The sequence below is a fragment of the Lithobates pipiens genome, unplaced genomic scaffold, assembly GCF_037356315.1.
Source record: "Lithobates pipiens isolate NorthernLeopardFrog02 unplaced genomic scaffold, aLitPip1_a1.2 Scaffold_30, whole genome shotgun sequence".
Taxonomy (NCBI): Eukaryota; Metazoa; Chordata; class Amphibia; order Anura; family Ranidae; genus Lithobates; species Lithobates pipiens.
In genome coordinates, this window is record NW_027507791.1 from 151,746,553 (window position 1) to 151,760,892 (window position 14,340).

A 14,340-nucleotide genomic window follows, 5' to 3' on the forward strand; every position below is an offset into this window, starting at 1 on the left:
TTTCACTTTAAGCATTATTAAAATCACTGCTCCCGAAAACACTTTTTTTTTAACTTTTTTTTTTTTTTTTTGCATTGATACGTTCCTGGGGTAGGACCCGGGTCCCCAAACACTTTTTATGACAATAACTTGTATATAAGCCTTTAAAATGAAAACTTTTGATTTTTCGTGTTAATGTCCCAGACTTTAACGGGGTTCCGGCGGCTTTCGAATTTGCCCCGAACACCGCATATTGTTTGGTATTCTGCAGAACATCCGAATAACCAAAGTTCGGCCTGAACTTGTGCTCGGGCTGAACCATTTGCCAATCCCTAATGCCTAATAGATAGGGGAAAGCAAAATTATACTAAGCATGAATTTTGGCTTCATTAGTGGTTATCATGCCAAGTACAAAGAAGTTGAAATGATTGTTAGGAAATATTGGCCGGTATTGGGCATGGATAAAATACCGATGGAGGCCATTCCGGAGAATCCAGTATTCATTTATAGGAAGGGACAGTCTTTTTTGGTGATAAAGTGGTCAAAAAAATCTTGGACCCACCCATAAAACCTATGTTCTGGGATAGGCCTGGATTTTACTCATGTCGCAGATGTTTATTATGTCGACAAGTACATTACACAATTAAGAAGATTAACAGAGTTTCAATCTACATCTAATGGCAAAGTGTTTAAGATAAAAGATTTTATCTCATGTAAATCGACTTATGTTGTATATGCGCTCCAATGCCGTGTGGTCTGATGTATGTCGGTCGCACGAAACGCACTTTAGGTAAGAGGGTAAAGGAGCACATTAATAACATTAAGATTGGTTTTAAAGACCACAGTGTATCAATGCACTTTCTTTGTAAGTACAATAAGGGACCCTTCAGGACTCAAATTTTGGGGAGTAGAAAAAATGTACCCCGAATAAACGTAGAATTGGATTTAAATTGTTTTATCAGTGATTATTGAATATGTCATTTTAGGGATGTTTTATAGTGAATTTCTTATTTATTATAATATTTATTATTATTATTATTATATATTCTATTTCTTTATTATACATGCAGTATTGTCTTTTTTTATGAAATGTTTTTGTGACGGTAGTCGCCTTTTAAAGCATGTAATCTGAGCATAAGTTGGAATATGTTTTGAAATTTTCAAACTAATTTTACTATATATTGGAGGTAGTAGTATAATAATATAATGTGTATGATATAAATAACAATCCAATATAGTGATAGGATAATTAAAACATGGAATATGGTTAGCAAGACATGTAGAGATGTTTATTTGCTTTCTTTGTTGAGCTGTGTGTCCATACATTGAACGATCGGTTAGAGACGGTTACAATGGCACGATCATTATTTTAATACGTGGTGATTGCCGGACATGCATATCCTAATATGGTAGCAGTGTCAGGTGGAGCTATCCAAGGATGGTGATCGATCACACTATTGGACTGATACATTGTGAACTTGGTGTCGGGTTATTCACTTTACAGTCAACAAAGAGGTCAAGGGGGCACTCTTTACGTCTTTTCATCTCAAAATACGGAAAGATTTCTTCACAGTAAGAGCTGTGAAAATGTGGAATAGACTCCCTGCAGAGGTGGTTATGGCCAGCTCAGTGGATTGCTTTAAGAAAGGCCTGGATTATTTCCTAAGTGTACATAATATAACTGGGTACTAACATTTATATGGAAAGTTGATCCGGGGAAAATCCGATTGCCTCTTGGGGGCTCAGGAAGGAATTTTTTCCCCTGCTTTAGCAAATTGGATCATGCTCTGCTGGGGTTTTTTGCCTTCCTCTGGATCAGCTGTGGGTATAGAATTGGATATATGGGCTGGTATGATATTATATATTATTATTATTATTTATTTATTTTTGTGGTTGAACTGGATGGACTTGTCTTTTTTTCAACCTGCCTAACTATGTAATTGTGGCACTGTGTAAATACACACTTTCTCCTGAGATGTAAATCCGCCCCTGCCCACGGGTACGCTGTGCTGCATCTACACTGTGGCAGTGTGAAAGCAACCTTTAACTCCTTTGCCTTGATCATTGTATGTGATATGTACTGGGCAATAGGCTCCTTCTTCAAAGTTGTAATTTCAGGTAGATATGTTGCATAGGTTTGACACAATAAAAACAAATTGTTAATACTTTGCATCTTACAGTATCAACAAACGATACAGTCTAGTCTTAGTCTATAATTTTCCTCTTTGGCAGATCCGTTATGACAGATCTCTACTACCTCAGTCAAACAGATGGCGCAGGAGAATGGCGAGAAAGAGAGGCCAAAGATTTAACAGAGTTTGTGCAAAGGAGGATTTCCTATATCCAGGTAATGATCCAACTTCTAGTTAAATATATTCCTTTTGATTTTTGATATAAAGCTGGGTGTATTTTCTCATATCTAAAACTATAAACATTAAATAACTTTGCGTTTTATAGGTTAAGTGGATTTAAATCTAACCGTACTTTTCTGTGCATGTTTCATATAATTCCAGACCGGTTTCAATACTTTTTTCAGAATACATGAAAGTTTTCATCATGTAACTTGAATTACGTGATTTCTTCAAACCATAATTATGCTTATGCAATGCTCCATTTCTAACTCTGCTTTCCTTCACAATCTCTGTTTGCCCATTTTTGGCTTCAATTTTAAAGTTGGTCATGCTCCTGTTGGCCAGTCCTCTTCCCACTTTTCTTACAGTCTGTGTCTTTTCCACTTTGAATACCTTCCTCTCGTTTTTTTTTTCTTCTTTTTTTTTCTAGATATGTATTTGCCTCGCTATTTTCAGTGTTTTTTTTACTCCCTTATACTGTGGCTTATTCCCCTGCTTTCACCTTCTTTTTTGCTTTGTGACTTTCTCTCCAAAGTCTACTCTGCAGGGTGTTGATTTTCTTGTTCACTTTTTCCATTTCCTTCCAAGGCACTAACCGGAGGTTAACCCACGAACCTTTAAATCAGGCTTGTAATTACACTACAATTTCTTTGCAATTCAATCATTGATGCCAAACCGTATCACACATATAGCAGTTACCAGATACCAGGATCCTAAAATATAACTAAAAGCAAACATTAAAAAAACAAAAATCTCAGGGCAAATATGTAAAAGAAATGGTGACTAAAATCACCTCTTCCATAATAAATATCAGTGAGTGATATTAAAAAATACCACACAAATTACACACCAAAATACCCCCCCACCTGGCTTCTGCATACACAGAAAATGCGTTCACTTGACATAAATAATACCAATAACAAAACAGTGTAGCGCTACCTAAATATCAACGTAACTAAACATAGAGTCTCATAGGAATATATAATTAACTTGCAGAACAGCAAGATAAGTGCACAGTCACATATATGTGTACCTTATTAACGAATAATAAACACTACAAAATGATCACAGTTAAAGTAACACCAGAAAAAATCAATCAATGGATCAAAAATCATGTGAAAAAAGTCGAAAAACAGTCCTCCAAAATCTTCTGAATGCAAGTGGCTTTCAGCCAACAAAACAATAGTGCAAAGATTTCAAAAGTGCAAGTGGTCTCCGCAACCTCAATATCCTAGCCGCTCACCTCAAAATCTGACCCATGTTTCACCAGTCAGAAATAGCAGGTTCCCTCTCTGGGATACAAACGGGTCAGCTGAACATGGAGCTCCTATATTATCCATACTGCCACAAGCTAATAGTATGGATGTCAGCTGGTATACACTCCTTCAGAACGATCTGGTGAACATAGGGATTAAAAAGGAAAATCGGTGCTCTCTGTATAACAAGCGGTTAATTTCATCATAAAAACATACACATGTTTGAGTCTGAGCAGTCTTCCCTGTCGGGGATATACAGATCCAAATCTGCACTAAAAATTTTGTGGCAGCCTGGAATGGTACCAAACTGTGGTGCAGCCTGTCTCAAACCAATCCCAGTGCCTTGCCACTCCAGACCCCCCAATACAACAGTCATTGTGAAAATAAAAACCGCAAATCTAGATAACTTAACTTGATTTGCCATTCTATCCATTGTTAGGATACAAACTTGAGAACCAGAGTCTCTTGACTGTAGTGGGTACGCATCATGACAACTAGATATATGATGTTGTTTAAAATCCCAATAGATGACACCCAGCGAGCATCTTGGTTGTGGAACTAGGCTTTGGAACAGGCCTTCAACTCTCAAACACCCCCTACACCCTAATACCGAAGTCACAAAAAAAGGAAAAAAATATAAACCTTAACTATAATATACCTTTGGCATAAACTGTGCCAAAAAGGGAAGACCACCCTAACATTCGGGTCTAAGCCCCAATAAAGGATAAAGGTGTCGTAACCAATGGTCAAGTGAGATGTGATGTCTAATGTTGGCCAGTTCTGTGACTAGTAGTATCAGTTTCCAGTAGATGCCCTTTGGACAATGTTCCAAGATTGTTGTAGTTCAGGCTAGTTAGTCCTCTCCTATGTGGAGTTATAGCTGTCCTGTGTCAGCCGGCGATAGCTGGGCATATGGGAATTGCATCTCTGAAAGGAATGAAAAGACCAGACAAGTCCACATAGTGTTGAAGGATAGCAGGGTTGGAGTGGAGGTTCTCACAGAATTTAATATAGTTCCAGTTGGACCTATTGTTATGCTAAAGCAGGGGTTGAGTTCCAGGGGGATAGCCTGGGATCCTAAATAAGTTGGAGGAAATTTAGGTTTTTCTAGAGTTACCGCTTTTGTTTCCTATCAAAATGCCAGTTTTTCATAGATGGAAAGTGAGCTGAAATTATATGTGCCACCCAAACAAGAAATGAGGATAAGTACTCCTTTTCTGCAGTACCCCGAAACATTTAGTTTAATTTGTGTTTTTGTTTGGTACATAGTTTCTATTATATGCAGTCAGTAATGTTTTGTTTTTAGTGTTTGCTAAAAACCGGGTTATTCTGCCCTTTCCTCTTGGTTGCTGTTTCAAACTGACTATGCTAGCCAGAGATGCAAATCCGTCCTAGCATGGTCAGTTTATGTCCCTTCTCCTGACTTGCTACAGGACATGCTGTCCGTGCGACACGTGCCTGTAGTCCTGCAATCGGTTCAGCTGCCATGCCTCCGTCTGGCCTCCACAGTTTGATAAACCAGCAGAGCATCTTAATATAAACATGTAGAATGCCGGTGGAAGCCGCGAAACATCTTCTGCAAGCTTTGCTCGAAGCCATCTGAGTGTGCAGAAGCCACGCGACTGCAGGAAAAACAAACATAAGATATCTGATAAATTTTTATTTTTTGTAATGAATATGGGCTAATTGTTATTGCTGTCACTGTGTGGTTTGTAAATCAGTTGGATTTGTATACACTGTAAATGCATTTGTCTTGGTATTTTTTTTTTTTTGTTCATTAATGCTTTTTTCAGAGTGCATCTGAAAATGATTTTCTCTAATTTAACTACAGAACCCTAAAGATTGCAGTAAAGCCAAGAAACTAGTATGTAACATCAACAAGGGCTGTGGATATGGTTGTCAATTACACCATGTTGTCTACTGTTTCATGATTGCCTTTGGCACCCAGAGAACTCTAATCCTGGAGTCACAGAGCTGGAGATATGCAACGGGTGGATGGGAAACTGTCTTTAAGCCAGTTAGCAACACATGTACAGATAGATCTGGCACGTCTACAGGGCATTGGTCGGGTGAGTACATTTTCTGCATTTGTATTTTATTGAGGTTGTTCTGATTTGCACTTGGCACACGGCTAATGTATTTCTAACATAGTGTAAGTGTAACCATTTTTTTCTGCTTTAAAAAATAGTTTTCCTTACTGCTGACTTTAGTGTAGTTTGATTTTTAGTTGGTTCCCAGGGATCCTTGACTTTTTTAAAAATGCATAAAGTACTTCAGTAAGGACTGTGCTATGATTTTTCCTGGTTGCCATCTGCCATGACAATGGCTTCTTTATGGATTACTCTCTTGCTTTGTACTTTAAACCCTTTAGTAAATTACCTGCACGTTAAATCTTGTAGGACAAATCTGAGGGCCTCAATTGGGGGACACCACTCAGTGAAACGCATTCTTGCGCAGGTTCCAGGTGAAGACTGGATCTACCTTTTTGTATGACCACCTTCAACATCTATCTCATGGAGTTGAGTATCAAGAAGCTAAACAAGAACAGATAATTCAGATACTTTGGGGCATACTGTGTATATTTGGTTAGACTTCAAGCTTCTGTAACTGTTAATACAGAGAATACAATTTGCCTGCAACTCGGCAGGGCCTTCAGGCATTACAACGTATGCATCCATTGTTTGTATAAGGGAAGCAAAGAAATTTCCCTTTTTGACCCAGACCGAATGACTTATTTTATGAATTTGTTGTCGGGGGCGGCTCATGTCTGGTCCTCCTATTATGTTAGAAGAGTAACTTCTGTGTCTGTGATCTGATTCCTGGCGAGTTTTAAGCAGGGCTTCAGTGCTTCTCAAATCTCAACACTATGCAGAACATTTCCTCATTATAGCGTTAGAGAGAGCTTGGCCCTAAATTTTAACCTTAACCATAACCCCTTAGCTTAACCACTTAGCCTTTGACCATGAAATTAACTGGTGTATCCTTTTATAATAAGAACATAAAGAATGATGCAAATACAAAAGAAATCCAGTTACATGAGAAAAACAAACATTCCTCTCGTGTTTTGTGGGCCAGTTCACACCAGAACATGCATTAGGTGATTTAAATGCATTCTGAGTATTAAATCAACTATCCAGAATACAGAGTATGTGGCATAATACATGGAAAAGCAAGCTGAACAGATATACTGCATAACCCCTGACCAAAGATTGGGTGAACAAAATTCCAGATACAGTGGATAAATATATCCTTGGCCGCTTGGCTGTTGAAACAACTGTTCTTGGTATAGGCGGTGAGAAGATAATGCACTCAAGCAAGAGCATACTCTGTAAACAGGACAAGATTGGGGAGTGCAGCCTTTCGTCAGAATTAAAAGAATTGGACAGGGCATGTTGTAGCACAGAATAAGCAGTTGACAGACTGGTAACAACGTGAACAAGACGAGATGGATTTATAACTAGACAGGATTGAAAGGTCAAATATGCCCACAAAGCATGACTGACATGTGCATGACTGACGTCTCACTAATATCCCAGTTTATCCCTATAGCACTTCCCTAAATTTGTACTGCAGTGACTTTGACTAATTAACTGTTTCCTGTAACTTTGTCCCATCTCCCTGTCTGAAACCATGTGCTTAGGAGATTTGAGAAGCATGTAAAGAAGAAATACCCTGCACAAAAAGTAAATACTCTTTTCTCTAGGTGTTCTTGCTATATATGGTTCTTGCTATATACGGTCTCCCTGCTAGGTACAGATCCTTGTGTGTAGCTGTCTGGACCTGTTGATTGGACAGCCAAGAGGTTATTTTCTGTGGCGTACATAATAGCTGCTTGCAACAGCTCCTGCAGCACTGATGAACAGGAACAGTTTGCCTGTCGGAGGTTCTTGAAATATATACACAACTTTGATGCTGCGCATTAGCTGCAGCTTACTACAACATATCATATATTTTTTTTGCTGAAGACTTGTTAGCATTTTTTATTTTATTAAATTAGTTTTTTTCCTGTTTAATGTCCGATTAACTCTTTATCGCTGATACCTGCTCTTTTTGTGTATTTTTTATTTTTATTTTTTTACTTTATAACATGCCCTTACTTTTTAATGGGTGGCACAGTGGTGTAGTGGGTAGCACTCTCACCTAGCATTAACCACTTGCTTACTGGGCACTTAAACCCCCCTCAGTCCCAGACCAATTTTCAGCTTTCAGCGCTGATGCACTTTGAGTGACAATTACGCGGTCATACAACACTGTACCCAAATGAAATTTTTATCATTTTTTTCCCACAAATAGAGCTTTCTTTTGGTGGTATTTAGTTACAGCTCAGAGTTTTATTTTTTGCTAAACAAACAAAAAAAGATGCAAAAAAAAAAAAAAAAATCATGTTTTAATAGTTTGTTATAAAATTTTGCAAACGGGTCATTTTTCTCCTTCATTGAAGTGCGCTAATTAGGCGGCACTGATAGGCTGCATTGGTGGGCACTGATGGGCTGCATTGGTGGGCACTGATGGGCTGCATTGGTGGGCACTGATGGGCTGCATTGGTGGGCACTGATGGGCTGCATTGGTGGGCACTGATGGGCTGCATTGGTGGGCACTGATGGGCTGCATTGGTGGGCACTGATAGGCTGCACTGATAGGCATAGTTAAGGCGGCACTAATAGGCACAGATAAGGCGGCACTGATGGGCAAAGATGGGCACAGATAAGATGGCACGGATGGGTGGCACGGATAAGTGGCACGGATGGGTGGCACGGATGGGCACTGATAGGTACCACAGATAGATGGGACTGATGGGCACTGATAGGTGGCACTGATAGGTGGCTCTGATAGGTGGCACTGCTGGGCACTGATGGGCGGCACTGCTGGGCACTGATGGGCGGCACTGCTGGGCACTGATGGGCGGCACTGGGGTGCAGCACCTTTGAGGCAGATTTTGGGTGGCACTGTGGGTGGCACTGCTGGGTGGCACTGTGGGTGGCACTGTGGGCACTGCTGGGTGGCACTGTGGGCACTGCTGGGTGGCACTGTGGGCACTGCTGGGTGGCACTGTGGGCACTATGGGCACTGCTGGGTGGCACTGACAGGGGGCACTTACTTTATTTCAGGATGGCACTGCGGGTGGCAGGTGGGCACTGGCAGGGGGCAGGTGTCCGCTTGAATTGCTGGCCGTGATCGGGACTGATGTCCCGAACACGGCCGCCGGCGATCGGCTTTTTTTTTTTCTCCTCGCGCTGTCAGCGCGAGGAGGAATACTAGCCGATTACCGGCTCCGTTTTATCACATGATCAGCTGTCATTGGCTGACAGCTGATCACGTGATAAGGGGTCGGGATCGACCCCTTACACGGATCGGTGATCAGGCGAGTCTCACGGACTCGCTGATCACAGAGCGCGCCGCGCGCGCCCCTCAGGGGGCGCGCAGGCCGCTCGTAACCGGGACGACGTCAATAGACGTATTCCCGGAAATGTAGGTCCGCGCTAATGCCGTCATTTGGCAATAGTGCGGATCTGAAGTGGTTAAAAAGGGTCGCTGGTTCAAATCGCAACCACAACACTTCCTGACTGGAGTTTGCATGTTCTCCCTGTGCCTGCGTGGGTTTCCGCCGGGTACTCTGGTTTCCACCCACACTCCAAAGACATGCTGGTAGGTTAATTTGCTTCTGTACAAAATTGGCCCTAGTGTATGAATGTGGGTTGGGGACCTTGGATTGTGGGCTCCTTGACGGTAAAGACCAATGCGAGTGTGCAATGTATGTGTATGGAGTGCTGTGTAAATTGAGAGCGCTATATGGGTACCTTAAATATTACTATAATAGATGAGCATCTTAATGAGACACAATGTACAGGGATGGGGACAATTGTAGACGTGAACCCACACTCAGGTTGAACTGGATGGACTAGTATCTTCATTCAACCTTACTATGTAACATACTAAATGCAAAAAAATTTTTTTGAGAGCATAAGCATGTTTTTTAATTTAAAAAGTTTGTTCGAAACAGTTTTGTTTAACCACTTGCTTACTGGGCACTTAAACCCCCCTCATGCCCAGACCAATTTTCAGCGCTGATGCACTTTGAATGACAATTGCGCGGGCATACAACACTGTACCCAAATGAAATTTTTATCATTTTTTTCCCACAAATAGAGCTTTTTTTTGGTGGTATTTAATTACAGCTGGGAGTTTTATTTTTTGCTAAACAAACAAAAAAAAAATGCAAAAAAAAATAAAAAAATCATGTTTAATAGTTTGTTATAAAAATTTGCAAACTGGTCATTTTTCTCCTTCATTGAAGTGCACTGATGAGGCGGCACTGATAGGCTGCACTGGTGGGCACTGATAGGCTGCACTGGTGGACACTGATAGGCATAGTTAAGGCGGCACTGATGGGCAAAGATGGGCACAGAGTGGCACGTATGGGTGGCACTAAGGGGCACTGATGGGTACCACTGATAGATGGGACTGATGGGCTCTGATAGGTTGCACTGATAGGTGGCACTGATGGGTGGCACTGATGGGCACTGGTAGATGACACTGATGGGCACGGATATGTGGCACTGGGGTGCAGCACCTATGTTGAGGCAGATTGTGGGCACTGCTGGGTGGCACTGTGGGCACTGCTGGATGGCACTGACGGGGGGCACTTATATTTTATTGAGGTGGCACTGGCAGGGGGCAGGTGGGCACTGGCAGGGGGCAGGTGGGCACTGGCAGGGCTGGCCGTGATCGGGACTGATGTCCCGATTACGGCCGCCAGTGATAGGCTCTTTTTTTCACGCTCCGTTGTATCACATGATCAGCTGTCATTGGCTGACAGCTGATCACGTGATAAGGGGTCGTTATCGACCCCTTGCTCGGATCGGTGATCAGGCGAGTCTCATAGACTCGCCGATCACAGAGCGCGCCGCGCGCGCCCCTCAGGGGGCGCGCAGGCCGCTCGTGCACGGGACGACGTCAATAGACGTAGTCCCGGTAAAGGAGGTCCGCGCTGTAGCCGTCATTCGTCATTTTTATACCGCTGCTTCAAAATTATCACTTGTCATTTTGAAAAATCACATATTTTTCAATATTTTATGCCTTTAAAATATACAGAATACAGAATTTTGGAAGACAAAAACAAAAAAGCACAATATAGGTGACGAATGGCGCAACTTGTGATAGATCCAGTAAGATGTATATGAATCTATCGCAGAAATGTCTAAGCCCTTGTACACACGGTCGGAGAATCCATCGGAATGTGTCCTATCGGAGCGTGTTGTCGGATAATCCGACTGTGTGTGGTCTGCATCGGACTGATTCCGTCGGACCCAATTGTCCAACTTGTTGGAAATATTTTCCGACAAACTGGTCCGATCGGACATACTCCGATCATGTGTAGAGAATTTTGATCGGACCAAGTGCCACGCATGCTCAGATCAAATTCCTACATCAAAGCTATTGGCTACTAGCCTGAATGTAGTCCCATCGTAACGAAATTACGATCGGATTTTTCGTCAACTTTGTCCGACCGTGTGTATGCAACAGTTTCGGACAAGATCCGACGGACAAAATCCGATGGATTTGGTTGTCGAAATCTCCGACCGTGTGTACAAGGGCTAAAAGGATTTTGACAGAATATAAAAGCGGAGAGATATTAGAAGATGGGAATAAAAATCTATACATAAAAATATACTGTATAGAAATTATATACAATGTTTGGGGGTTCCAAGTAATTTTCTAGCAAAAAATACAGATTTTACCTTTTTAATAAACAAATGTCAGAAAAAGTTTTAGGCCTCTTTTTCACATGGGCAGGGGTTCTGCCGCTGTTAAAAGCATGTTTTGTTATTTTGAAATGCCAAGACTCCAGGCACAGCGATCACTTGCAGTTTTACATTGCAATTAGCAGCATTTATGTGCGTTTAGCTGCAGTGGAACATTCTTGCCATTTCTGATATACTTCCTGTTTTTCTTTGCTCAATGCTGCTGCTATCTGCAGGTGAAATAGTACACTGCCGTTATGTTATGGTTAGATAGCTGTGCTAAAACAGTCAAGGACACAATCAAATTTTTTTTTTTTAACTGCACAAAACCCCATATAATGAAACCGTTGGTAAAAGCAGTGTGTGAATGAAGCCATAGGAAAGCATTGTGTGAGTTTAGGTGCAATATAGAATTCAGCTTTTAGCTGCGAATAGATGAAGTTATCTGCTCGTGTGAAAGGGGCCTTAGTCTTTAAGTGGGTAAACTTCCCTCGTTTACACACCAAAGTTAATCCCTTTTGATTTAAGAAAGAAAATGTACAATGTCTCTATCTACCAATGCCAACACTGCTGTGAAAAACTTGGCAGGATGCCCCTTTTTCTTTTTTTTTTGACAGTTGAGTGCGCAGAGAACGCTGCACTTATTACATTAGTTAATTGGGAAATTCTGCATAGAGATCGTGAGGGGTGTTGAATCAAGATCACAATTTTTTAACAATGGTGCAGCTCTAGGTTATAGTACAAGATACCACATAATAGAGCCACAGGGACATGGTATCATATGTGACTCTATTATGTGCTATCTTGTACTAAACCATGTATCTTGGTATGGTTCTCTTTTTTTCATATGCTTGTTTGGCCACTGAGCCCCATTCTTGATAGGAGTGCGTGGATAAGTATATACCTGTAGTGGTATTTTTGTACCCATACTCTTAATTGTTTTTTTTCTTTTTTCTTTTTTTTGCATTTGTTAGGACGCTCTTGGGCCAAAATGAAAATGCATACAATAAAACAACTGGAGATTTGCACTCATCAGTAGAGGTAGCACAAGAGATGCAATGTTGTACTTCAGTACTTTGCAATGAATAGACACCTGGTTTGCTGAAAAATGCCTAAAGAACAAAACTGTAGGAGCATAGCAGTGCAAATCGGTATGATAGATGCTTTTCCTGTAGGAGTAGGTGTAAATTTAGAGGAGGGTCTCTGAAGAAGTTAAAACTGGTAGGTCCTTTTGCATGTACCCTTAAATCCTTGTTTGGAGTACTGTATATGCAGATGCAGAATCCAGCAGTTAAATTTGGAGAAGATGGGAGCAACAAAAAAAGGACTCCAGTGCCGGGGTCATTCTGTGGGCACATCATTGGCTAACTGGGTTGCTGGAAGCCACCTGCATACAGTAATAATGACACTGTGCAGCAGGGACTGCCTGTAGCCTAACAAAGGATGCTGGTGGCTGGGCCCAAATGCCACCACTGAATGTATACCCATTCGAACAGATAAATCATCTGTTGTACCAACAGACATTTTGTTCCTGCAATTTTGTAGCTGCTGTAATGAAAGTTTGATGGACAAACCAAATTTCTAGTTACTCATTGCAAGCAATACTAAAGTGCAACATTGCAAATTGCTCTCACCATGAAAAAAGTCATATTTGCCTCCACTTTTCTGGTCACCAATATGTTGGTATTTTTTATGAACTTGACGCAACAATGGAGGCGTGATTTTGTTACATGAATTGGTACTAACAATGAAATTCACAGATTGCATGAATTTGGCACGAGGCCTCCAGCTACATCCACACACCCAGAAATGTTTTTAAATACTTTATTGAATCTACCAGAATATGTTATCATATGCTATAAAGGATTAGCGAAGCTATGTATAGCTGAAATGTGAAAATGGCAGTGAAGTGTTAACGGGAATCTGCCTCTTTTCCCATTCAAGACAAGTAGCAATGTCTTTTCCCAGTCTTCATCCCAACACACCTATACTTGCCTTCTCCACTGACGCTCCATTGTTCCATCTTAGCCACCACAGGTGGCCGGAGCTTCCAGGTATAAAGAAACATTTGACCTACTTGAATATGTTGCTAAAGCCTGTGGGGACAATCTTCAGGCCACCAAGCACATTTACCCGATGAGGAGAGGGGCATCCTCAACTCAATACATGTATATGCTCCAAAACTGAACTTGTATAGGTGTTGACTTCTGGATCATCAGAGAAGTGGGTCAATGGATAGTTTGCCCTAAACAAGCAAAATGACACAGACTGATTTGGTTAATCACACATTAGAATGTAGAATGAATAAAGGGCAACTCACATTTAAGTGTATAAAGCTGAAATCCATAGATTACAAATATTATGTTAATACAAGAGCCATACCATCATCTGCAACTTGGCTCTGTGCAGTATCTTACTATTATAGACGTTTCACTGCTACTTTCTCTTCTTGCACTGGGTAACTGATCTTGTATCTCAGTATCTTGCACTGAGTAACTGGTCTTTCCACAGCCAGTGGGTTTCCGATACCTTAACCACTTAAGGACCGCCTCACGCCGAAGTACACCGGCAGAATGGTACGGCTGAGTACAAGCACGTACCTGTACATTGCTTTTAAGTGCCCAGCCATGGGTCGGGAGCACTCCACCGGCAGCTCGCTCCCGACCTGGTCCTGAGCACCGTGGCCGCGAGACCAGCGGACCCGATCGCCTCTGGTGTCCCGCGATCAGGTCAGAGATGAAGAACGAGGAGAGGTCTGTGTAAACAAACCTCTCCCCGTGCTTCCTACTGTGGCTGTCACAGATCGTCTGTTCCCTTTTATAGGGAAAGACGATCAGTGATGTCACATGCCAGGCCACGCCCCCTACAATAAAAAAAAATGACAGACATAACACCTACACTGCCCCCTAGTGGTTAACTCCTTCACTGCCAGTGTCATTTTACACAGGAATCAGTGCATTTAAATAGCACTGATTGCTGTATAAATGACAATGGTCCCAAAAATGTCCAATG

The 14,340-nt window shown here is 41.5% G+C and overlaps 1 protein-coding gene across 17 annotated transcripts in view; it reads left to right on the forward strand.

The window, feature by feature from the left end:
• FUT8 (fucosyltransferase 8) overlaps positions 1-14,340 on the forward strand; it is a 308,566-nt gene that overhangs the window by 231,681 nt on the left and 62,545 nt on the right. For all 17 annotated transcript variants that reach the window (XM_077464962.1, XM_077464964.1, XM_077464961.1 and 14 more), the window contains 2 exons: positions 2,212-2,326; positions 5,418-5,655. In XM_077464962.1, coding sequence (XP_077321088.1) covers positions 2,212-2,326; positions 5,418-5,655 — 353 coding nt within the window. The remainder of the gene's footprint in view (positions 1-2,211; positions 2,327-5,417; positions 5,656-14,340) is intronic.